Source organism: Leucopleurus acutus (assembly GCF_964270905.1).
Source record: "Leucopleurus acutus genome assembly, chromosome: 13".
Lineage (NCBI taxonomy): Eukaryota > Metazoa > Chordata > Mammalia > Artiodactyla > Delphinidae > Leucopleurus > Leucopleurus acutus.
Genome location: NC_139155.1, coordinates 21866142 through 21891148, shown reverse-complemented (window position 1 = coordinate 21891148; position 25007 = coordinate 21866142). Strand labels below are relative to the sequence as shown.

The 25007-nt window shown below is 38.3% G+C and overlaps 1 protein-coding gene across 1 annotated transcript in view; it reads left to right on the top strand.

Annotated features, from left to right (window-relative positions):
- DCC (DCC netrin 1 receptor) overlaps positions 1–25007 on the top strand; it is a gene marked incomplete at both ends in the record, with an annotated part of 1161813 nt that overhangs the window by 378040 nt on the left and 758766 nt on the right. The window contains one exon of the mRNA XM_082853095.1: positions 22961–23281. Within this exon, the coding sequence (XP_082709221.1) occupies positions 22961–23281 (321 nt within the window). The remainder of the gene's footprint in view (positions 1–22960; positions 23282–25007) is intronic.

Here is a 25007-nt window from a genome sequence, read left to right as displayed (position 1 = left end):
GGTCCTCAGCTTCAATCCTTCCTTTCCTCAGAAGAGATCCGTACACACATGGCTGCTCACTCTTGTTTGGATCAGATGTTCATGGTTGAGTTTCCACTTCTAAGCAATCTTGTAATAACACTTTTATACTTTTTGAAATCTTTTTACACATATCTCATTTAATCGGGTGGAACAGGTTGAGCTTCCAATAGCATTCCCATTTCAAAGATAAAGTCAATGGAATGACAGAAGTAAAGTGACTTGCTTGAGGTCACGCTGGTTGTGAGTCATCACATTTTGACCAATGTTGATCATGATAAATGGTCAGCTGTTGAATGCTTACTACAGGCCTTATGCTAACGCTTTATTTAAAAAATTCCAAACCACTCTAGAAGATGGGTAGCGACATTTAGTCTTGCTTTATGGAAGAGAAAAGAGGATAAGTGACTTGCTAATGTCGTATAACTGATAAGTGGCAGAGATTGGGTTTAAATCTAGAAATGCTTGTCTCCAGAGTCTGTGATCTTAACCACTATTTATAAATAGTTTGTCTCTGTAACCTAGCAATTCTCCTTCTCCTGATACTTAGTGATTCTTGCATAGTATGGTCACTTTTCTATTGAATCCCATCTCTCTCCACTACAGGACCTTCATTTTAGTCAATTTCACTTGTTGTAGCATCATCTCACATCTTCTCTGCTGGCCCATATATATCGCTTCTTCCATATTTCATCTTCTGTATACCTCGCTTCTCTAGCCTCCCATCACACCAAATTCTTCAGCATTATTTGTATATATGTCTCTTCTTTCTCTAGTTATTTTGGAAATATTTTAAGCCATGAACAGTTTTCGTAAGTTTTATATTACATTTTAATTTTCTGCAGTGGAATTCAGGCCTGTGAACTCCAAATGTAATCCTTTGATCAAAAGCACAGTCTCTAGATTCAGGAAGACTCAAGTTCAAGTCCTGGCTCTGCCCCTTACTGATTGAATGACAATGGTCAAATTATGTGGCCTCTCTGAACCACCAAGATGAGTCTCCTCATCTATAAAATGGAGATAATGGTTATGCCAAATTATAGGTCAGATGCAAGGAGTATTCTAGGTAATCTATAATAGATATTTAACATAGTGTGTAGTAGCAGATTAAAAATGATGCAACGATGGAAGCCGCTATAAATGTTATCATCATTATTAATCATAATTATGAAAAGAAAGCTATGAGCTTTGGGAAACATCCCACACCTGACATTTCTCTTGCTTAGTAAATCCCTGGTATTTCTTACGAGTCTAATAAATAGGAGTCTCTCCCATATAACTCAAGATGAAAAGTATATTCATCTATTTTGATAGAAGCCACCTCTTAGATACGATACCGGAAGTAATAGGTGTGTTGCTGCAGGAACACCATATTCCACAGTGAGGAAAAAAACACTCAGAAATGGAAATCCACAGTGATGAGTTCTGAAAATTAAAAATTACTTTACCTTGTGATATCTTCCAGCCCTTTACTGTCATTGGATCATGAAAACAGTACCATTCTTTTGAAAATAACTGTAGCTGACCAACACTTTTTTTTTTTTTTACATCTTTATTGGAGTATAATTGCTTTACAATGGTGTGTTAGTTTCTGCTTTATAACAAAGTGAATCAGTTATACATATACATATGTCCCCATATCTCTTCCCTCTTGCGTCTCCCTCCCTCCCACCCTCCCTATCCCACGCCTCTAGGTGGTAACAAAGCGCCGAGCTGATCTCCCTGTGCTATGCGGCTGCTTCCCACTAGCTATCTATTTTACATTTGGTAGTGTATGTATGTCCATGCCACTCTCTCACTTTGTCACAGCTTACCCTTCCCCCTCCCCATATCCTCAAGTCCATTCTCTAGTAGGTCTGTGTCTTTATTCCTGTCTTACCCCTAGGTTCTTCATGACATTTTTTTTTCTTAAATTCCATATATATGTGTTAGCATACGGTATTTGTCTTTCTCTTTCTGACTTACTTCACTCTGTATGACAGACTCTAGGTCTATCCACCTCATTACAAATAGCTCAATTTCGTTTCTTTTTATGGCTGAGTAATATTCCATTGTATATATGTGCCACATCTTCTTTATCCATTCATCTGTTGATGGACATTTAGGTTGCTTCCATGTCCTGGCTATTGTAAGTAGAGCTGCAATGAACATTGGGGTACCTGACTCTTTTTGAATTATGGTCTTCTCAGGGTATATGCCCAGTAGTGGGATTGCTAGGTCATATGGTAGTGCTATTTGTAGTTTATTAAGGCACCTCCATACTGTTCTCCATAGTGGCTGAACCAATTCACATTCCCACCAGCAGTGCAAGAGTGTTCCCTTTTCTCCACACCCTCTCCAGCATTTATTGTTTGTAGATTTTTTGATGATGGCCATTCTGACTGGTGTGAGATGATATCTCATTGTAGTTTTGATTTGCATTTCTCTAATGATTAATGATGTTGAGCATTCTTTCACGTGTTTGTTGGCAGTCTGTATATCTTCTTTGGAGAAATGTCTGTTTAGGTCTTCTGCCCATTTTTGGATTGGGTTTTTTAAATATGGTCAACAGGAGCATCTCTTGTTTGTCTGAAGCTGCTATGGGCTAATAAATGATTGCGATAAGGACTTAGAAACATGGCAGCCAGTTCTGACTTGAAGCCAACAGTGTAATGAATAACAGAGTTTCAGGATCCTGCAACTTTGATTGCCCTTCCTCCTCCTATTTGCTTTGTTCATCTCCAAGAAGAAAATGATCCGCATTTGTAATATCACCTAATCCTGCTGTTGGACATTAAACATTGATTTTAAACATTAAAACTGCTGAGCTTGCGGGTTTATGACCCTCAGATACGTTTATTTATCTATTTTTAAATTTTAATTTCTTTATGTTGAAATGGCCAAATCCACTGAAATGAAAGGAAATGAGATCTGAAAGCTGTGACTTTTCATGAAGTGTATCCAAATACAGCTGGTCGGGAGAGGATGACAGGGGGATTTTGCTGCTGGTGCTGGCTGGAAGGGCAAGGCTGAAGTATACACATTTGTTATTGAATGCTTTACAATTTGGTTATGTTTGGATTATGGTTTTTAAAATATCTTTGGGTTTTGAAAACCTCAAACAGTGTATCTATAACCCATGGCCCATCAGTTTTATTGTGACTTTCATTTTAGAGAGCAAGAGTGGTTTTGCGTTTGCAATGAATTAGCTGTTTATTTTCCCAACTCTCCCATTTCATTATAGTGATGCAATTCATTCACCTAATGGTAAACATTTTTTTCTAATGTCTGGTCAGTGCTTGGCTCAAACTAGAAGGGTTTCATTTTTAGAGTGTCGGTGTGTCGCCATAAAACAATTTAGCTTTTGTGTTGACAAGGGTGAGATTCCTGGGATTTATAAGTGCCTTTCCTAGGGACTTATGACTGTGTGCCCTGCTTCTCCCTTCTTCTTTGTTAATGAATAAAAGTGAGAAGTATTGTGAAGAGATCATAAGCTATTTTTGAAAAAATCAGTAGTTATTACTGATACCAATTATTTGGTGCCTGTAGCCTTAGAAATAAAGTTCTTTGTCTTACCAGAAACAGCTAAAGTGCAGTGACACTTAGATGATATCTCACCAAGTGTGCAGACTAACAATTTCTCTGTATCGTTTTATTGCATACGTGCTCCATTTCTCAGGGCTAGGTGGTTTGCCTTTCTTGCCTCCCAAGATTGTTATACATGAAATTATAAGGATCATTGTATTTTGATGCATCTTCTAGAATGCTGAGAGGCAATGGGAGGAGACAGGTACAACCTGTGTGAAAGATGATTTCCTCAATTGTTTGTTGAGATAAGTGCATTGTAAATGGGAACGTACTGTGGTATATGGGCAGGCAGGTCACTCGAGCCTCTGGATATAGAGAATTACAGTGTTGTGTCTGTGTCCTGTCATTTTATTTTGTACTCACATGAACAGTTGCAGGAATGCACAAGCTAACATATCAGTTATGGAAGAGCCGAAATGAGGGCCTGCAGATGGATGAGTTTCAATAGCCAATAGTTGACAGGGTCGAGGGTCCTGAAGGATGATTTCATTGACTTGTTGCATCTCTGGTGCAAACAAGGATTCAACAGCTATCAAAAGTGCAGATTGGTCTCTAGAATCTCCAGGGATCTATGTGAATAGTGTGTATTTGGAGAAATGATCACAAATAGTCATGGGCTCTGGGAATCACAAATCAGAAAGCATGTGCTCTGAGACCTTATAGCCCATAAGATCAAATTCAGGAAAACTGGATTTTTAACAATTGTATGTATGTATGTACGTATGTACGTACACATTTATTTTCTCTAAATCTAGTTTCTACCTTGAATAAAACTACTATAATAGGAAAGAAAAAGTGTTAGCGAATAGGCAGTATCTAGGGCTGGATTTAGTGGTCTGTTCTGTTGTTGTTTGCCTATTCTTTGGCTTGGTGGTCATGCCCAAGTCTTTAAGGAAGCCCTAACTAATTATTACTCCCTTGATGTTTCTGTCTCTTTGAATACCCAGAAACAGGAACTACACCCACCTTTGCTGAATTATACATTCAGATTTTAATGCATGCAATTTTTCCTTCTTTGGGGATTACAGTTTTGTAGTATGCCGAGGTCAGTGAGAAACATTGACCGCTGTCAGAGTCCCACATTGGATGTGATGTTTGGGAGGACTGTGGATGGTCCTGGTTCAAGAGCTAGTCCACATGAGTCAGTTCTTTTAATGATAGACCCACAGAATGTTAGACCTGGCAGGGACTAGGAAATCACTTAGTCCAAGCTCTTCACTTGGCAAAGGAAGAAAGTGATAGTAAAAAAAAAAAAAAAAAAAAAAAAAGAGGATTCATTGTCCAAGGCCATGCTGTATGGATGGGATCATTAGGAATAAAATTTAGGTTTCTCGGCTTTAAATGTTTTACAAATGCCCTGAAATATTGACTTTAAAGCTGAGTAAAATCCACTTATTTCAAAGATTTAATAACACAGTTTTTGCATAAGCAAATAATTTTGTGTAATCTTTACTGAACTTTTTTTTTTTTTTTAAATGAGCATTACATATGATTCTTGTACAGAAGGGTCTGGACCAGTGGTTTTTAAATGGAGATGCTTTTGCTCTTCCTCATGGCATTGGTAAAGCCTGGAGACATTTGTGATTGTCACAACTGGAAGGGGAGAGGGAAGGGTACCAGCATGTGAAGGGAGACCAGATAGGCTGCTAAACTTTCTACAATGCACAGGCCAGCTCCCCCCAACAAAGAATTATACAGTTATCCAGCCCCAAATGCCAATAGTTCTAACATTGAGAAACCATGGTCTAAGGGGTGCCCTTTGTTTTTCTTTTTTACTTATAAATCTTCCATGGTTCTAAGCAAAAATCCAACAAGAACAGGGCTTCTATGGACCCAAATACATCTGTGTTACCATAATCTATATTTACAAAAAACTCTTGACAAGGTTGTAAAATACTGAAGATGTTTGTGAGTACTGGAAGGTTCTTACCCTTGTGTAAGAATTTTTACATAAGTAAAAACTGGCACAGCTCAACAATAATCACTCAGAACACATGCTGGCCATAAGCACAAAGGATGGCCCTGGTGGAATTCAGACCTTCTTAAGCAGATCAACACATATGTGTGGGGAGAGACCAGGAAGACCAACAAAAATCTAGAAGGGTTAGGAAATGGCTGTGTGAGAAGCTTTGGAAGACACCTTCTCTTGTTCAGATGAACTCTCACAGTTTCTTGAGAGAAATCAGATAATGTAAGGACTCTTTGCACCCCAGGAGTTAGGCATCTTCAGACCTCATTGGTTTTCTAGAGCAGCTGCTTAATCTTTATCCCCTGTTGCAAACAAACCACTAGACTGCAATACCGCCCAACAAAAGAATAAAATTTGTCCATCTATCATTAAGATAACTGTTATTGATTAGTCTCCTTGTAATTTTCTGCTTTTTGTTTTCGGATGTTGGTTATAAATCACACCCAAAACAGGCACCGAGACTGTGTTTGTGTCTATTATGTGGTTCTGATAAGGCTGGGCAGCGTTTTTCACCTTCCTGATGCAAGTTATTGAGATTGATTGAAGTGCTTTGCTGGTCCTATCCTAGACACTGTGTAATTAATGTTTCATTATGTTAATACATGCAAATGTGAAAGTGTGTGTTTGATTGGGAGGTGAGAGAACAAAAAAGGATTAAAGAGTTCACTCCAAAGTACAAATTAATTTATTGCATTGCTAACTGGCCTCTGAGGAATGAGGGAGTAGGCTTCAAAACAAAACAAAACAAAAATGCACAAAAAGAAAGAGCTGTGCATGTCTGTGTCATTCAGAAGTGGTACAGTTGACAATTATAAAAAGGATATTCAGTCATATGACAGAGGGCTTGTCCATGCTGTGGTTTCAGCAGTCCACATCTCCCTCTCTAGTAAAAGGGTTTAGGGTGAGGAAGTTACAGATGATTTCCTCTTTACATACACAAGCGTTTATACCTATACAGAGTGCGTTAAGATTATACTGAAACATTCATGCAATATAAAGATCTTTCATATTCAATCAGTGGTTGACTTCATGACATTACTTTAGTTGTAGATGGGATTTTAATCCCAAATCAATCATCCACAGATCTACCCCAATGATTTGCTTATTATTGCATGTTTCTTCCCGGTCTTCATGGTGATAATTTTGATTATTTCCTACTATATCATTATATTTGTGTTCTGTGATCTACTTATCTATTTCCCTAATATTAAACAGTTAATATGTTTCAGTATAGCTGGATTTGCTATGATACCAAACATTGCAATGAGCTTTTCATTTTTATATATACAGTGATTTTTGTCCCATTGAATTATTTTCTTGAGGTAGCTTCTTAGGAGTGAATTTACTAAATCCTAAATTTTTATGGCTTCAGATATACATTGCTTTCTTTAGAAACATTCCCACTCCCAATATCTAGCATAGAGACTTATGGTTACTGAATTTAACTCAGCCTAGACTTTACTAAATTGTGATAACTTTAAGGTTGTCATATTAAGTTGTTTTAACCAATCATACCTAAAGGTAGGTAAAAATGATCGAAACTTCCTCTCCACTAAATGATGCTATTTTGAATAGATTTTTAAAATGGGAAGCTGAAGAAAGAAGAGTTTAGAAAGTAAGATTCAGCCAGGAAGGGAAGGGCTAGAGGGAATTTTGAGAAGAGAACACTAATGCCAGTAGGAGAGCACTGGATACCCAGGAGGTGGAGGGCAGAAAAGGGCTTTGGAAGAGAAGGTTAGAGAATGCTACATAAACACGATTGTTTCCAATAGATTTATTTACTGGAGGTATTACAGGAGCATCATTGTAATATATTCTAGCCTATTAGTGCGTTGCACAATTTACTTATTTATTTTTGTTTAGGTTTTTCTTTGGGTTTAGTTGTTGTTGTTGTTTTGGGGTTTTATTTGCTTTCATTTCTAGTGATTACTCGGGAGGAAGGGGCAGGGTGGGTATCTTTTCCTACTGTCTGTGGCTGCTTCTCTACTACAGTGGTAGAGTTGAATAGTTTGCTCCACATGCCAAAAACATCTACTCTCTGGCCCTTGACCGAAAAAAAAGAAAAAAAAAAAATGTAGAGTCCCGATATAGAGAAGCAAATCTGACAGGCAGAAATGGAGTTTGGAGTCAAAGATAATATTTCAAATTCAAACTCATCCATTGGGAAAATTATAATTTGTTATAGTTTTTTCCTCCCTAAAATCAACATAGTAATAATTTCATCAGCTGGTTGAAAATGAAATCATATAATTGGTTTAAGTATTGATCCCCTTGTTCTTCCCTCCTATAAATGAAGAACTTCAAAACTATGATTAGTGTTTAAGGTATCTAGTAGTTATTTGTGCACTCTCCTGACATGGTCAAATGAAGATCCATTAGTACTATGTAAATTTTAAAAAAAAAGTATTCTGTATGAATTAATAAATTAATGCAACCAAAAATACCAACTTAATTTTCCCCTGCTTTTAGCTGTGGCCATGCTAAACTGTTAGTTGCTGATGTCAGCACTGACTAGAAAGGTTTCCTGAACATATTTATTTGTGTCAAAGCATTGAACCCACCACTATTAAGCAAAAGGACATAGAGTTGTGAGTCATTTAATGTGATGGAACAGGTCTCTTGCCTATGATCCCAACTCTCATACTTCATTCTGCCGTTATTCTTCATGGTCAAAGCCAGTGGAGTTAATAGTGTCTGAGTGGCCACGGTCCTTTGTACCATGATTCATGTGTCATTTTTCACAGTCACTTTGCAAACTGACAGGGAAGTGTGATAGTTTTTGGTTCACAGTCCCCTTCACTCAGACAAATCACATCTTTAATCACTTGGTTTCAATTTCTTTGTAGCTCCAGGCCAGTATGATGAACCCACAGCCATGTCTTTCCAGTTATTACCAGGAGGTGTTCCAATAAACATTGGCCTTTTACCCCTACCCAAAGACATTTCCATTAAGGAGTAAGCAACATTGAGTGAGAATAAGGCAATCATTCTTTAAATACAAATTTAACGAAAATTCCAGAAGCATGACAGTATATCATACATTTCAGAAATAGAAATGTATATACTATATTTCAATATAGTTCATTCTGAATGCTTCTAGCTCCTGACAAGATTTCTCACTATCAGATAAAAATAAACAGATTTCAAAAAAGAGTGCAAGTTTGAACACCTGTGTCATCTTTAAAACAGTGATAGGTCGGAGACTATGCCTCCCAGGTTGCCTCAAACAATTCTAGTTTATACATGTTGTCCTGGCATAATTATAAATTGAGTTCTCTTTCAGTCTTAAAAGTATCAGATTTATATAAAAAATATGTGATTATCCTAGTGATCACACCAGTGATTTAGCTTGAAACTAGCCAAGAGCAAAATGTACAGTGCTGGGCTTCCCTGGTGGCACAGTGGTTGAGAGTCCGCCTGCCGATGCAGAGGACGTGGGTTCGTGCCCCGCTCCGGGAAGATCCCACATGCCGCGGAGCGGCTGGGACCCTGAGCCATGGCCGCTGAGCCTGCGCGTCCAGAGGCTGTGCTCCGCAACGGGAGAGGCCACAACAGTGAGAGGCCTGCGTACTGCAAAAAAAAAAAAGTACAGTGCCATAGTTAGCCTGTCCTCCTATTATATATTTTTTGTTAAATTTTACTTTTTTTTTAACATTGGTGGTGAAGAAAAATTGACATGCTGATGTTCAACAGCAATCCCACCTAAAAGCTACTTTTAAAACCTTCACAAACTGCGTTACTGACTTTCTATCTTGGAGATGCGCAAGTGGGCATCCATGAAAGCCTTTAATCTACAGTGTCTGGTTATGAGCTTCTTTGGGTCCTGCTTGCCCATAAATGGCAGACTCCAGGTGAATCCTGCAGTGGGTAAACCAAACTTTGGACCTACTGGAAAGTAAGTACTAAAGGAAGCTCAAAATGTTCTCTGTCTTTCCTTTATTCATCTTTGGTTCATTGAACATGTTAAAGATATTCTCTTGTCCTGAGACTAACGCCACCTAACACTTTTTAAAGTTATTATCTATTATGTGTTCATCAGTGCTAAACATAAATAGGGAAGGAGATTTAAACAAAATGGTAGTCATAGTTCTTGATTTTGAAAGTAGTAGATCAGGTATTAATATATTTGATAGATCAATACAGATTTTCTGGGCTGATCAAAATTTGGGAGGCCTGATACTTATAAATTCTGCTGATCAAATGCCTTGTTTCTTCTACATCCAGTTATGTGGGATAAATCTGGGTTTTGTGATTGAGGGTCAGTCTCAAGGAGAAAATAAGGTAGAAAAAGGTTTTCTGCTTTGGTGTTATTCCTCCAGCCCTTTCCCCCACCATCCTGTTTGTTCATGCATAGGCACCCGGGTCTCCTGTTTGTTGATGGAAGTGCAGGGCAACTGTATTCCAGTGGGCTCTTCCCAGACCATCCCAGACCTTGACCCATGATTTAAGGTGGTAAATAACCCCCAACCCTAACCTGCAGACCACCCCCTATACAGGATACTAAACCTGACTGTATGTAAGTGACTTTGATTATTATCAGTCCTTTTCATGTCTGTATTATTCATTCCCCTGGCTATGCAATAGCAAAGGCGTATTTTTCAAGCTGTTTTTTCACTGGAGAGAAAAAGAATTGAAAAGGGGAGAGAGAAGATTTTATTTATTTGATTACATTAAAAGGTAGTAAGTGCTTTGGCTAATATGATTTAACACTTATACTAATTATGGTTTTTTAAATTACAGTTCTGGTATATATCATACAAATCAAAATGTTATACAACCAAAAGTAACCCCCTCTTTATCTTCTGGTGACACATATTAAGTCCCTGCCTGTTCTGATCGTTAGGTAATATGAGGTTAAAAGAGCTGAAGGCATTAGGTGAGAACCCGTAAGTGGGGCAGAACAAGAGAAGAAGCAGATGCATTTGTCTGGGATCGTGGGCCGTGAGGGGAAGAAGTGTCTCCAGCTGATGAATTATAAGGGAGCCCACACTTGAGATGGAGGCCTGTGGACCACACTCAATTAACTCAGCACATTTTCTGCTCTCAATTTTGCGTTTCATCTGAGAATTGTGTATACCTTTACTTCTGAGTGTTTTATGGTAACACTTGGACCTCTCAGTGGAATTACAGTTTCTATCATTCAAGGGAACCTGCTATTTATTATTTAGATAAATTTAAGGCATTTACTCTTCCTCAGTTGAGACACAGAAGATCATTTCTTTGCTTTGACCCTTACTGATTTTTTTTTTTTCAATTAGAGACAATGTGAAAGGAATTTGTTAAAGGTCAAATAAGATAAATACATAAAAAGCAACTGGATAAAAGTTTGTCCAGGAATGGTAAAAAGTGGCGAAGCAACCTTAATTGCAACCCACAGCTCACCATTGGTGATACTATAAGTCCCTAGCTCTTCAGGACTGAGAGTTACCCAGATGTCTTTTTTAAAAATAACTTTATTGAAGTATAATCAACATACAAAGTCTGTACATATTTAATGTATACAACTTGATGAGTTTGGAGATAAGTGTAAACCTGTGAAACTATCACCAGGATCAATGCTGTAAACATATCCATTGTCTCCAAAAGTCTCTTCCCACCCTCTTTATTTTTTTTTGTTATTAAAAACACAGCGTAAGATCCACCTTCTTAGCAGATTTTTAAATATACAGCATTGTTAACTATAGGCACCATGCTGTACAGTCAGTCTCTAGGATTTATTTATCATGTATAACTGAAATTTTATAGCCTCTTTAAAGCCAGTGAAAAACTCTACTGTGCTATAGCAGAGCAGGCTAGACTGTACTGGCTTAATTGCAACAAGAAAACAAAAGAAATAGCTTTTCCCTTCACCTTGAATATTTATTCATGTAAGATGAAAAAAGCTAACAAGACTGTTTTCCTTTTCTCTGGGGCTTTTTAGTAAATGATGATATGATAATAGCATGGGTTGCATATATCATCAGTAATTAGAAGAATACATTTTCCACGGAATCCCCAACCACTCTGTTTGCTGAGGTATAGGTACAGCAGGCAGCAGGGACATGAGACAGGCCAGGGAGTGTCCAGAGGCAGCGAGGAGAAGGACAGGAAGAGAGAGGATGGATGAAGCATGTGGTCTGTGGTCCTGAACTAGAGCGCTATTAGAAGGAACAAGGTAGTGGGGGAGCTACATAGCCATTTAATAGATATTTAATGAGATGCATGAATGAATGAACAACTATAATGAACTTCACTTGTGTGCCTATAGACCAAATATTCTTATTAAAGTTTTTGTAACTGGTAAATCCATTACCGAGAGGAATGCAGCTTTGAGGGTGAGTTTAGCACAAGGTGGCAGCTCCAAGCTTGAATCCCCTTCACTGTGAATTAGCAGATGATTAGCAGAATCATCTTCTTAGAACAGGGGTCAAAGACTACAGCCTGGAGGGATGGCCAGATTTGGCCCTTACCCTCTTTTTAAAATAATGGTTTGTACATTTTTTAAACGGTTAACTTTTAAATCATCCTAGAAATAACTATATAATATCCTCAGTGTTGCCTCTTGGCCCACAAAGCTGAAAAATACTTACTTTCTGGCCCTTAATAGAAAAGAAAGTTGGCCAACCTTTCTTCAGACTGCTCAAGGAAATATTATCAGTATGAATATTGATAATTTTTGTTTTTATTGACAGTAATATTGAGTAATCTTTATCATTCACAACCAATCTAAGAGAATGAGATCCATTTTTTTTAACCTCTGTTATGATTTTCTTTCACTGATATAGGCAATTCTCCTAAATTATTCATGTTTTTGTCAGTGTAACTTTATTCAATAGATATTTATTAAATGCATCTGAGATAGTTAAGGGCTGTGGGATACAGAGAGACAAACGTGATTCATTTCTGCTCCCCAGGAGTCTGTGGTATAATAATAAGGAAGAAATTCTCATAACTATGTGATAGAAAGAATAGAGCCACAGGAGACGTTGAATAAAGACCTATCACTTCTAAGAGCTGGACTGTCACTGCTATTCAGGGAGACTTTCTATCTCTGTACAGGCCTGTGGTCTAACTTTTCCATTTTGTAAAATGAGAGCCTGATGAGGATTAATGTTTATTATTTAATTGGCTTAAGATTTATAACTAGTTCTAAGATATTATTGGATGTCCTGCCATATTGGGAATCAAGTGAACTGAGAGTGCCTTTTACTACAGTGATTACAGCTCCTAGAGAAATCTTTGCCCTCTGTTTTGTTTGGTGTCTGTAGTAGGACTTGACCAGCAAAGGATTTATGAATAATTCAGTCTAGAGAACTTTCCAGATTGCATCCAATAGTGGCATTCCAGACATTCAGATATTGACTCAATCTTATACATTTGAATAATGCATTTTAAAATATATATATATGGTCGGGTCACTCATTCTTTGGCCACTGTTTGGGCACAGGGTGCCTTCAACTCTGGTCCCCTCCTGCTAGTATGCTGGGTCCAAGGTAATAACCACTGGATTCTAGGAACGACTGTAATGCGAACATTTCTAGAAACTTCTAAAGCTAACTCATGCATGCAATTAACTCTTTTTAGATGAGAAATACACATGTGTGTCTTCATTTTCAGACTTCCCATTATGGTTTTGATCCTTTAAAGAGACTTCGTCCTTGCTCTCTAAGTCATCTCCTGTAGAATCTAAATCATCATTGAATAAAACAAGTTGTTTACATGGGTCCTTTAATAAAGGCTGACCTCCTGAGTGGTTCAAAGCTCACTGACTCTCAGTTCCAATGTTGATGTTTCTCTTATCATTGTGGGTTTTCCTTCTTGATGTCCTTCATAGACTAAGCAGGAAAAGCTCACCTTTCTGCTGTGACAAGATACAGTAAAGATCCTGACAAAGAGAACTAATAAGAACCTGCTGTATAAAAAAATAAATTAAATAAAATTCAAAAATTAAAAAAAGAAAAAAACAGAATGACTACATTTTAATAAAAAACACTGTTGGGCCTCTGTGTCGAGAAAATTGGGATCATTATAACACAAATGTTTTACCAGTATGGGTACCCCCATCAGACTTTATACCACAATATCAACCATGAGGTTTGCTGAATTTTCAAGGCTTTCCCAGGACCTGTCAGACCTTTATGGAATTAATCCTTCACATATTCAGCAGTTTCCACAAGATGAATGCTTCATTCCTCATGAATCATAATAAAACAGCCTGTGCTTTGTTGGCAGAGTGACCTCGGCAGTCTTTTATTTTCAAGAGAAAAGATTAGACTTTCTCTCTATTTCATGGATAACGAAGGTGGGTTGTTGGTCTCTTGGCACCTTCAGTACCTGCACCTCTTTGTGCTCTCATATAAGTCTGTGATAAACTGATCACAGCATGATTATAGCAGATCTCTTCATATAACAAATTTTCTCCTAAATTTGAGGGTAATTTTTGTAAGTAGCAAAGTTAATATGTGTGAACTCATAGACTTTTATAACAAGAGAGCTGAAGACACCTAGAAGTCATGCAGTCCAACTCCTTGTTTCATTGTTGAGGACATCGGCTCCCAGGGGTGTAGCCCGTACTCAGAGGGGCTAGTGAGTGACAGAGTTAGGCGAAGTACTCAGGTCTTCTGACCCCTTGTGCTGAGAGCTTTGTTTTGCAAGTGTGCCTTTTCTGCATATAAATTATGTAAATTGCTCTATTGATCTACTTGGACTCATCCTGGACTCTTTTCTTTTCTCAACAATCCATATCTAATCCCTCAGCGACCCCACTGACTCTACCTTTAAAAATGGATCCTGAATCTGACCATTTCTTATCAAGTCACATCATCTCTCACCTGGACTATGGCACTAGCCTCCCAACTGGTTTCCCTTCTTCTTCCAATGACCCCTGTTCTCAAAACAGCAACCGGGATGATTCTTTTAAAAGAAGATTTCTCAACCTCAGCACAATTGACATTTTGGACTGGATAATTCTCTCCTCTGAAGGGTTGTTCTGTGCGTTGTAGGATGGGTAGCAGCAACCCTGGTCGCTTCCCACTACATGCAAGTAGCACCCTTCCCAGTTGTTACAACCAAAAGTGTCTCCAGTGTCCTGGCTGGGGGATGGGAGTGTCTTTCCCTATTCAAAACTACTGTTTTTATAACATAAGTTGGACCTTTTCACTGCCTTGAAAACTCTCCACTTGGTTTCCATCTTTGTCAGTTAAAGCAAAGTTATTTTGCTTGTCTACCAGGTCTTACACGTCTCCCTGTGACCTCTTGGTCTTGTGTCCCCGCAGATTTCTTCCCCTAGGTACCTATTCTTCGCCTGTTATGGATTGGATATTTGTGCCCCTCCCACCGCCCCCGCCCTGGCAAATTCTTATGTTGAAGCCCTAACTCCTGGTGTATATTTAGAGATGGAAACTTTGGGTTTAGTTGGGGGCCTCATGACGGGATTAGAGTCCTTGTAAGAAGAGGAAGAGAGATCAGGATATAACCTCTCTCTCTCTCTCTGTCTCTCTCTCTCTCTCTCATATTATTACAAACATGTGGATAAAATAGCAAATTACTATGAATCAAAAAATGAATCATTTCTTACAAGGAAATGCATATAAATTTCAACAGTGGCTGTCACCAGGTGAAGCAGGATTATGAGCGAGTATTATGACATTTGGTTTTATGTTTATATGTTCTTACCTGTGTATAGTAAATATGGGCAACTTGATTAATAATAAGGTTCTGAAAGTTGATTGGTCTCTTAACAATACCTGGCATTCCAATGCTTGTCCACTTTTCACTGCCATCTGGATGGAGAGATTCCTATGCACTAGATACCCATTACCTGGTACTTTTTCTAAATACTCTGAAAAACCTTTCTCAGTGTTCCAGTTGACAGCTGTGCATTCATAAAAAGCAGTCCACCCCCTACTGATGAAAAACACAAGGGAGGAGAAAGCCAGCTTACATTTTAGCAAAATGAGACAGGGGATAAAGGTTCAAACCCAGGGCAGATTAAGCAGCACATCGAAGTTTCTCTTTTAAGTGTTAATTTTGCATGAGACCTAGGGAATGATAACCTAGAAGTCAGACTGTGTTACCCGTTGAGCTGAAAAATAATCCCATTACAATTTGCGCAGTATCACACAGCAAAATCAAGCTGTGGTTTAGAGATTCAGCTCTTGAAGCAGCAAAGAGATGAGAAAGCTACTCCCCCACTCTACCTTGGCCCTTATCATTTTTCTTTACCATTGGATTTAGCCAGCAGACACTCGGACAGTTGCCTGGGGCACACACTTCTTGCCCTATAAAAACCTCAGATCTCTCTGCAAAGCCTCCACTGCTTTGTGGAAGGTGCCACGTGCTCAGAATGTGTGATGGGGAGCCTCTGTGTGGGACCATGGCTTCTTGAACTTCACATCCTGTATTTATATTTCTGAATTTTGCTCCCTGTCTTGTAAAAGGAAGAGAAAAAGAAGGATTGCTGTGTTAAGAACAAAACAGATTCAGCAACCTTTCTACCTGTATATTTGGTGGTACTGGACTAGGTCAGCAAGTGTCCTGACACTAAAATCACTTTTCCTGATTCAGTCATGGTAATTTTCCAAGAGTTCACTCTTGGTAAATACGTCAGAACTGAGAAGGGTAGTATGAATTCATATACTATTTGCTTACTTTTGCGATGGCCTCAGGGAAATAATTTCATGGGGGATAAAATTGCCAGATAAAATACAGTATGGCCAGTTAAGTTTGAAATTTGAATAAATAACAAAAAATGTCGTAGCATAAGTATGTCCTATGCAATATTTATTTAATATCAGCATTTATTAAGCACGTATATACTAAAATGTTATTTGTTGTTTATCTGAAATTCAAGTGTAACTGATATCTTTAATTTTTATTGGCTAAATCTAGAGATGCTAATGGGGGAGAAACTGGAACTATCCTTTAAAATTTTTCATTTCGTCCATTGCTTCCCTACATTTTTCGGTACGCGGGCCTCTCACTGTTGTGGCCTCTCCCGTTGCGGAGCACAGGCTCCGGACGCGCAGGCTCAGCGGCCATGGCTCACGGGCCCAGCCGCTCCGCGGCATGTAGGATCTTCCCGGAACGGGGCATGAACCCATGTCCCCTGCATCGGCAGGCGGACTCTCAACCACTGCGCCACCAGGGAAGCCCTGTTTCCCTACATTTTAATGATACTTAATAAATTCCCATAATAAAATGCACTCGTGTTTCTTCCTGTTAAGTCTTTGCCTTATTGAAATTCAGTAATAAATGCCATAAAACCTCATTCATTTCTAATTTCCGTTTGTTGTAATAAAAACTTGAAGTCGAATGGCTTGAACATAGTCTCTCTGAAGGGCTGGAATGCACACAATCCTTTAAAGATATGACCACATCTTCTGACAAGTATTTTTACCATGTCTCTTATTGTAGTCGAAAAAAAGCACTGATACTTCACAGAAACTGCTGTGGTCATTGGTTCTGGCTTTGGTTAGATACACTTTCTCACTCTGGGCTGGCTGAAGTTAATGTTTTGCATTAATATGAAGCATATAAAGTATACCTCCAAGGCTCTAGCAGAATGAGTGCTAATATGGTTTTGCCCATCTGGAGACTAAACTGGTCTGAGGGGCAGGTCACCCAGGCAAGTGTTTAGAGTTCCAGTATTTTTAAATGCTGTAATTATACTGTGGAGCTAAAAGGTAATGAAAGAAATGTAATCTGATAAAGAATACTGTATTTTCCAAAACTTCTTTTGCAAGAGGATTATAGCTATTGCAGCTGATTAAAAGAAATCTTTTGACAGCTCCTTGTGTGAACAACCAAGAATGTTCCAAAGAACATTCTAAATGTTCAATTGACTCTAGAATTTTTTTTTTTTTCCCTTAATCCAGTATGGCCATTTGGTGTCCAGAGTGCTGGTAACAAAGGAAAGATGAGGTGTCGTCACCAATAGCCCTCTTTCTTAGCCTTTTCCCTACTTTTTTTTCAGCCTCTCAAAGAGAACTATACAACAAATATTAATAAAATATGTGTTGGGCTTCCCTGGTGGTGCAGTGGTTGAGAGTCCGCCTGCCGATGCAGGGGACATGGGTTCGTGCCCCGGTCCGGGAAGATCCCACAAGCCGCTGAGCGGCTGGGCCCGTGAGCCATGGCCGCAGAGCCTGCGCGTCTGGAGCCTGCAGTGGTGACAGGCCCGCGTACCGCAAAAAAAAAAAAAAAAAGTGTTGAAATGGTATTCAGTTATTCGCATTCCTGGATCATCCTGGTAACTTCATCTTTCTACTTAGAATTGACCATATTGCACAAATGCACCAAATATGGAACATTATAACAAGATAGTTCAAAAAACACAAGGATCCCCAAGCTGTAGGGATCCCCAAACTTCCCCAGCTGGAAGTTTTGGAGAAGCAGTTCTCAAGCTTTAGTGAATGTGAGAATTTCCTGGAAGGCTAATTAAAGCACACATTGTGGGACTCTGCCCCATTGTTGCTGACCAATTGCATGTGTCTGGGGTGTAGACTGAGATTGTGCATTTGTAACAGGTTCCCAGGTGGTGTTGCTTTTCCAGGTCTGGGGACCTTAGTTTAAGAACCACTGTGTCAGATTTATAATCTGATATCCTAAACCAAGTAATGTTCACATTAATTAGGGGACCTGTTAATTCATGGGTTTCTGTTTTGTTTTTTAAATCCACTCCTCCATCACATAGCCTCACAGACATTATAAGCTTTTGCTAGGGCTGATTCCAGAGTGGCAGCTGCACATGTAAGTGATGTTTGATTAATTGAAAATGGATTATATTCCGTCACCCATAGAATAGTTTTAATTTCTTTCAATGGAGGTCTCCTTCTTTATCTTAACACAAGAGAAACAGATGCAGTAGAATATATTTCTAAGAAAAGATAATAATGGCAGAACTTTCTGGGTTGATTACATGAATTTGGGGATCCACAGACTCTCCAAGCGTCCCAAAGTAAAAGTTTTCATCATTTGAAAGAGACAAAATTATGCATAGTAAGTTCTATGGGGATTTGTATGACATTTTCTAATCTTAAAATCGTTTAGGAGCTTCTTTTTACATTCATGCTACTTTTCATAAATTTCATTTTTAGGTTTTATTGCTTTAAGCAGAAGCTCTAAAACATTGGACTTGGAAAGGAGTTTCTGACTTCATAGGGAATTATTTTTCACACTTAACAATGTTTAATATTGTAGATGAGATGTCATACCTTAAAAATCCATTCTAAGTCTGCCTCTGTGACGGGTCTTTGAAATTGACAAGAATATGATAAGGAGAGCAAAGCACAAAGGGACTTAATCTTATAGAAACATTTTTAACTATTTGCTTGATCATTTTGGTGAGTTTCTAAAACACATTGAGGATCTTCTCTATCTCTAGGTGCTCAATTAATATAAATCTGGAATATCCCTAGGAGTGTTTCTCCTATGCTTATTTATGTTTGACAAAACTAAAGCAAATAGATGCTGATATTTCTCCTTTGGGTCACCTCTTAAGAGTAGGCCTTCCTGTATATTTTCATTAGGAAAACATTAAAGGTTTTGCTGTGTTCGTATCTACTTATGAACTACCATCTTTCAGAAGAAGAAGAAGAAAAAGAATAATGTCTAAGGAAAATATGATACTCTATTTTTCTTGGACCAACACAGATAAGAAACAATACCAGTTAGTTAAATGCATATATGGCTCTTTGCCTAAATCCTAGACAAAGAAGATTTAGGAATCTTCCCAAGACAAAATTTGGAGAGAGAGAGGGCTGAGACTCACTTATTCTTATCATGAACTCTGGTATCAGACTCACTCATACAAATTTCCTACTGGATGGGATTTTGGTATTCTCAAGTACATTTCTCTAAATATAATTACCTTATGTAATTTTATAGCAGGCCAAAAAGGATTGCTTCTATGAAGCAAGACTGGGAAATGTTACTATTTGAGGGTTCAACAGAATGACCATGGGCATCTTAAAAATAAAACCAAACCAAAACAAAGTGAAAACTTCTCCTGTTGGCTTTCTTCTGGATGAAATTCTCACCATTGTTATTCTAATGTAAAATCCTCTGTAAAATTGTAAAGTAGGTAGTTTCATTTTGACTCTTCCAAAGCATTCTTCTATTGCTTTCTGATTAAATCTTTCACCCATTTCCTAGGCGATCTGTATCCTCATCGAACTCTGCCCAAATTCCAGCCACAATTTTTTGAGCCACAAGTTCCAAATGTTATTTGTACTTCTTTGCTTTCTTTAGTTTTATCATCTTTCTTTCTCTGCTCCTACATTAAATCAGTGTAGTTGATTTCAGATTGAATTTTAGATGAAACAATTTGATATAATTATTTTATAAGATATGATACACTGGTAGGCCCATCCCTCCAAGGGGAACTAGTACTCTAAGAGAAGAGGGAGGAGGATAGCCTAGATTGAAGTCAGTGTAATTATCAGTGAGACATTTCTTAGGCCTGTGTATACTCTCCAAGGGGGTGGAGGCAGCTTGCCCCTACCATGAGCTAAAACTTTGAAACCAGGACCATTGGAGACACACCTCTTATTTCTCAACAGATTATATTTGCTTGGGTCCATGCCCATCTTTTCTAAAAATGAAGTAACTAATGCAAGTTACTTCAAGCAGCGAGACACCCTTATTCCAGAGTCACATGTTCAAAATATAATTGTGAAAAGGAGCACAAAAGCTCACATTGCCAGCAAACTGCAAGGGTAATTGTATTGAAGAAATGGTAATCTTTATTTAACTTTCCCAAATTATGTACTCACAGTGCTGAAAACTGTCATAACCTCCTTGTTTCAGATTAAGTGGATTATTTATTTGTGATAATGGGCACATATGCTCATTAACATGGTGTCATAAACAGCTGTGTGAAATATACTGTGTGTTCTGTGACATAAATAAGGTGTTCAACATGAGGTGGTTGTTTAAAATATAGGCCCCAGGAAGAACAGAAAAGCACTCAGTGCTTTTTAATATAGTTGCCTGGTCTTGAATTCTAAATTTTTTTCTGCCTTATTAATGCTACTTGTATGGAAATTGCAGGTATTACTCTAGTGAAATATCTTGACATTTAAGGACATTAGAACTTCTTTCTACTTTCTCATCCTTGGTGTATCTCTAGCTAGCTGTTCACTGTTAGCAGCTCAGTAAGCTTAGAGCAGCGTTCATTTGATGGATGTCTTCAACCCATCCTAATTCTGAAAGTTCCCAAACTGGATATTGAATTTAGAGATCATCAAGTTCAACACCCTCATTTCACAGAAGGAGCTGAGCTTCTGAAGATTTAAAAGGCTTGTTTGAGTCCCAGATCTTTAAATAGTAAAGCCAGGACCAAGGGCTAACTATCCAGACTTCTGATGTGATGTACTTTCCGCTAGGGGGTGGGCAGTAATAATTAGGCTGGCTACACCAAAACAGTCTGACGGGAGGAGGGCCTTACTGGACAATGAGACGGTGAGGCTGTATCTTTTGGGATTTTTACCATTATAATTTACGGTAGACACGATGCTCACTGTTATTTTACAATTTATAATAATTTGAGCAAACTTCCAGCTGCTTTCTTTGGGTAAATGACCTAGTTGGATGAAATGAGTGTATGACAATGAATGATGGGCAGATTTCAACAAAAACAATAAAGTAACAGACTTATTTTGAATATAAGGTTTAGAAAAATTGGGTTTGTGGGAACATGGCAGATAACACCATGGAGAAACAGTGAGAAGCTGTTCAGCTTTATCTTGAAAGTGGAGTATACAAAGCTAGAAACGAGTCTGTCCATTGGTGCTAGTATGGGTCAATCCTTTATTATAAGAGTACTGATTATAAGCAGTTTAGATGCCTGCCTTTTAAATAATAGAAAACTGGAACATTTTCACCAAGTATAACAAAAATTGTTCCCATCACAGAAAAAATTAAGGAAGCTAATGAAGTTGAGATTGTTATCCTGGAAGATTGAAGCCAAACATAACTTAGGGGAGGGAGTATTTTTAAAGAAATTAAATGTGCTCCTTTCCTCTGCACTGTTACACAGGGTGATTCAGGAGAAAAATGGGATTAAATGGAAGCAAGAAAATTCAGTTAAGACTCTAAGAATGATTCAATATTGAAAGCAAGGGATATTGTAGAATCCCTAGGCCCAGAAATCATTGAAAATGAAATTTAAAGTAATTGAACTTGAGTGATTTAGGTATACACCTGTCTGAGCAAAGGGTGAGCCCCATGACCTCCTGAGACCTCATCAAAGTCTTTGATTCAACAACCAAATATTCTGCCAAATGCTGTGATGCCAGCCCTGAAAAGAATGTACTTAAACTAATTGTAGGTGTTTTACCTCCTCCAGATTCTTAAACAACCTTCTATTCTTTCTGTTGATTTCTTATGTTTATAGATGTTTATGAGAAAAAATCCAGCTATAATATTCACCTAGACTTCCTGGCTCGTGAGCAACATTTGGATGGAAATTGAGACACATCACGGGTTTGTGACTTTAGGTGGTAGCTTTATTGACTTGCTTCTGCAAGTGGCATCTCTTACCTATTTAAAACACACCTGAGCTTTGTTCTAAATAACTTGTCCCACCCAGTTTGGAGCTGGTTTTTTGTTATTATTGTTAATGAAATACTGTCTCTGAGTGGATTTCTTTTTAAATTTATTGGATACTAAACTCAGAATGCAGAGATAGAAATAGCACCCTAAATCTTAGCTACCCCACTACTAACCATGGCTACTTTATTTATTTATTTAAAATATATATTTATTTATTTTTGGCTGCGTTGGGTCTTTGTTGCTGCGTGCGGGCTTTCTCTAGTTGCGGCAATTGGGAGCTACTCTTTGTTGCGGTCCATAGCCTTCTCATTGTGGTGGTTCTCTTCTTGCGGAGCACAGGCTCTAGGCGCACGGGCTTCAGCAGTTGTGGCATGTGGGCTCAGTAGTTGTGTCTCATTGGCTCTAGAGCACAGGTTGAGTAGTTGTGGCGCACAGGTTTAGTTGCTCCGCGGCATGTGGGATCTTCCCGGACCAGAGCTTGAATCCGTGTCCCCTGCATTGGCGGGTGGATTCTTAACCACTGTGCCGCCAGGGAAGTCCCACCATGGCTACTTTGGAAAATATTAGTCTATTCTGTCTAAATTTTCAAGTGTTGATTGATACGTGATGGAGGTCATGCCTAGATTTCTATAAATTCTTAATTTTTTATATTATTACTTTTGGGACCGATAGTTTCATTAATTGTGGTTACCTCAATTGGACACTTTTTCACTTCTTTAACACAACATCCTTGATTTTAAGTTTCATTTAACCTTGGACATTATTCAGAGCCCCCAGGTGTTTTGAAAAAGTTTTGTGAAGAAAAGGCAGGGGATTGACTCCTGAGATCTATTTGAATAAGTGAACATATTTCCCTGTACTTTCATGTTCCAGGTTTCCAGATTAAGTCTTTCACATCACTGCGCTTCCTGTCGGAACCTTCTGATGCCGTCACGATGCGGGGAGGAAATGTCCTCCTGAACTGCTCTGCAGAGTCTGACAGAGGAGCTCCAGTTATCAAGTGGAAGAAAGATGGCATCCACCTTGCCTTGGGGATGGACGAAAGGAAGCAGCAACTTCCAAATGGCTCTCTGTTGATACAAAACATACTTCACTCCAGGCACCATAAGCCAGATGAGGGACTCTACCAATGTGAGGCATCTTTAGGAGATTCTGGGTCAATTATTAGTCGGACAGCAAAAGTTGCAGTGGCAGGTAAGTGGATTTTTCCTTCTCCTCCTCTTCCTTCTCCATCTCTTCTTCTACTCCTTTTTTTTTTTTTCTTTTTGAGATTAAAAAAAAACCCTAATATTTGTAAAAACAACATATATTTTTTAAGAAAAAGGAAAAAATGTAAAAACATGTATGCTTATTTCCTCACAGTCTTGATTGACTTTTTGCCTAAATTAGCTTGGAAAACAATAGAAGAATCTCAACAATTAACATAACATGATGAGATTTTCCAAAACAAAATTTGGTTCAAGTTGATCCACTACTTATGTGTAAGGAAGGAGTTTTCATTAATAGAAAAATATTAGAAAAATAATTTCCTAATTAATTCCATCTTACAGCCTCACTAATGATGAAAATTTGCAGTGTGTGTGTGTGTGTGTGTGCTTGTTTATTTGTTTGGGTTGTTTTTTTTTGCCTTTAGAGCAGTGGATTTTATTTTAATTATAATGGCTATAACATATAAATCTCTAAATGAAAAATAAAAATTTGAATAGTGCTTCCAAATATCTTTATGCTTGGTAATGTATTGACTCAATAACCGAATAATAAGATGAAAAGTTTTTCTTTTTATATATATTTTGAAGTGGTGCAGACCCTGAAAGAAACAGTACTGAATGTTCTGGAATCCATGGATATTGCTCTTTTTTGCCCCACTTATTTTGGTTAGAGGGTAGCTCATGATTATTTCTTTTCAGAGGTAGACCTGTAGGAAGAAGAATTAAATTTTCCTCATTTCTGTAATGATTCAGCTAAAAGTTGGGCTTTGACTTTGTTTTTTCATCTTTTTCTGTTGTTTAATTTTGATATTGGTCACAAAACAAGGCAAATGGATCCAACCTGAAAAAAATTTAGGCCTTCAGATAGGTAAACAGGTTTGAAGGGCTCCTTTCAAACTTAATCTTCAGTTCTATTCACTTGAATGAATAGGCCATAATGTAGTCATTTGATATGGGTTTCCTTTCCCAGGGTCCATGTAGTCTGTATACAGGAAGACTGATGAGAATGAGGACTCATTTTCAGCCATGACATTTACTAGGACAATCAGGCAGGACCACCCCCCCACCCCTTGTACTCTTCTAGTAAAGATGCGATAAAGTTGAAATCTGAAAAAAGGGATTTTGTCAGATTATGATATAAAAAATTAGATCTCATAGATAAACGATCAGTCCATAAATTCAACTTCCTGCCACTCTTTTATGGCTTCTTTTCCCCACCAAGGACTCTCTTTCATATTTCAGTTAAACAAGACTATTCTAGAGCAAAGATGTCCTGGCGATACAGTGGTCAGCCATCTTGGTTTAACCTGGACTGACCTGCTTTTAGCACTTGAAAGTACTGGTCCTGAGAACCCCTCAGTCCCATGTAAAACCAGAATAGTTGGTCAACCTACCTAGTGGAACCTTCCACCTTCTCTAGCAACGCTAGACTGAAGCATGGGTGCAGAGCGTCTCCTTCACTCAGGACACACATGAGGTGGCACCTGATCAGGAAAACCAAGGCTATCAGCCACCTGGGATCTCTGAGTGATGGGTGTCTGAAATGTGATTGACGAGCGTAAAGTGTGGAGAGAACTGAAATTCTATGTTAATGATGATTGATTAAAAAAGAAAAGTGGAGCAAGTGTTGAGGGTTAAGGTAAAAACTGCTTTCCTGGAATGCTCCAAATGAAGCAGAAAGGGTACAGCCTGATTTCCCGCATTTGAGAATT